Source organism: Frankliniella occidentalis, unplaced genomic scaffold (assembly GCF_000697945.3).
Source record: "Frankliniella occidentalis isolate FOCC.00 unplaced genomic scaffold, Focc_3.1 Scaffold36, whole genome shotgun sequence".
Classification (NCBI taxonomy): Eukaryota; Metazoa; Arthropoda; class Insecta; order Thysanoptera; family Thripidae; genus Frankliniella; species Frankliniella occidentalis.
In genome coordinates this window covers 1188393-1189324 of record NW_026267166.1, presented here as the reverse complement: position 1 = coordinate 1189324, position 932 = coordinate 1188393, and the positions used below count along the sequence as shown (strand labels likewise).

General features: G+C 63.1%; 2 protein-coding genes across 2 annotated transcripts in view; both read right to left on the bottom strand.

Moving 5' to 3' along the window:
* Positions 1–309, bottom strand: part of LOC127749161 (protein scabrous-like) — a 2609-nt gene extending 2300 nt beyond the window's left edge. Inside the window, exon 1 of the mRNA XM_052266267.1 lies at positions 120–309. Within this exon, the coding sequence (XP_052122227.1) occupies positions 120–243 (124 nt within the window). The 5' untranslated portion in view covers positions 244–309. The remainder of the gene's footprint in view (positions 1–119) is intronic.
* Positions 310–834: 525 nt separating this feature from the next.
* LOC127749164 (uncharacterized) overlaps positions 835–932 on the bottom strand; it is a 57878-nt gene continuing 57780 nt past the window's right edge. The window contains exon 4 of the mRNA XM_052266280.1: positions 835–840. Coding sequence (XP_052122240.1) covers positions 835–840 — 6 coding nt within the window. The remainder of the gene's footprint in view (positions 841–932) is intronic.

The window sequence follows — 932 nt, the reverse complement described above, 5'->3', positions numbered from 1 at the left end:
GGGGGGGGGGTTCACGGGCGCACCGGAAACTGGAGGAAGTCGGAGGCCCGCGACGCGAGGCGGTGCGCGTCAAAGTGCACTGTCAGGAGCGAGGGGGGAAAATAATAAGGATTACTCACCGGCTAGCTTGCCGAAGCCCTTGCTGTAGTCCTCCCACTTGCGGTTGAAGTCCTGCGAGCCGTCGGCGCGCCTCTGGATGACGGTCCAGCCGCCGCGGGCCGTCCGCATGTCGCAGGGCACCATGACGGGCGCGCCCGCGCCGTCCGCGGCCACCAAGTACTCGCCTGAGTCCCCGCGGACTCCCGAGCAGTCTGCAAACAAAACAAGGACACGTCAACGTTAGTCACACATGGAAGATGATGAACATCACGACCAAAGTCAGGAAGAGAAAATGCGATATTAAAAAAAGAAAAAACGCGATAATTGAGATCACCCTTAAAAATAAAAATAATGAACGTTGCTCCGGAGCAAATGTAGTGAGATTTCTGATTGACCGCCCTAAACGTGCTCGCACCTGGTCCGCAGCACACAGAGCAGCGAACAGTGCTGACATTGCCCGAGGGTCGAGCGAGCAGGGCCGAGGCCAGGTGCGCGGCCCGTCCCGCGCTGCAGGTCGGGGACGGGACGGAGCGGTCGGGTTATCTCAAGCGTCCAACGCGGGGCGGGGTGGGGCGGGGGCAGGGGTGCGTACCGGGTCGGTCCCCTGGCCCGTGTGCTACGGGGAGGCAACAGCTGGCCCTGCGCCGCCAAGCGAAGATCCTGCTTACCCACCCTCACCGGCGAAGGCTATGCGGAGAGAGGGGAAGGGGGGGGGGGAGCGTAGCGCTCCGCGCATCACGTCTAATGAAAGGCCGCAGGGCAACCTGATTACAACAACTACAATGCGCCGTAGGGCACGCGTCGCCCCGTCCCCCGCCCCCACGGCCCCACCC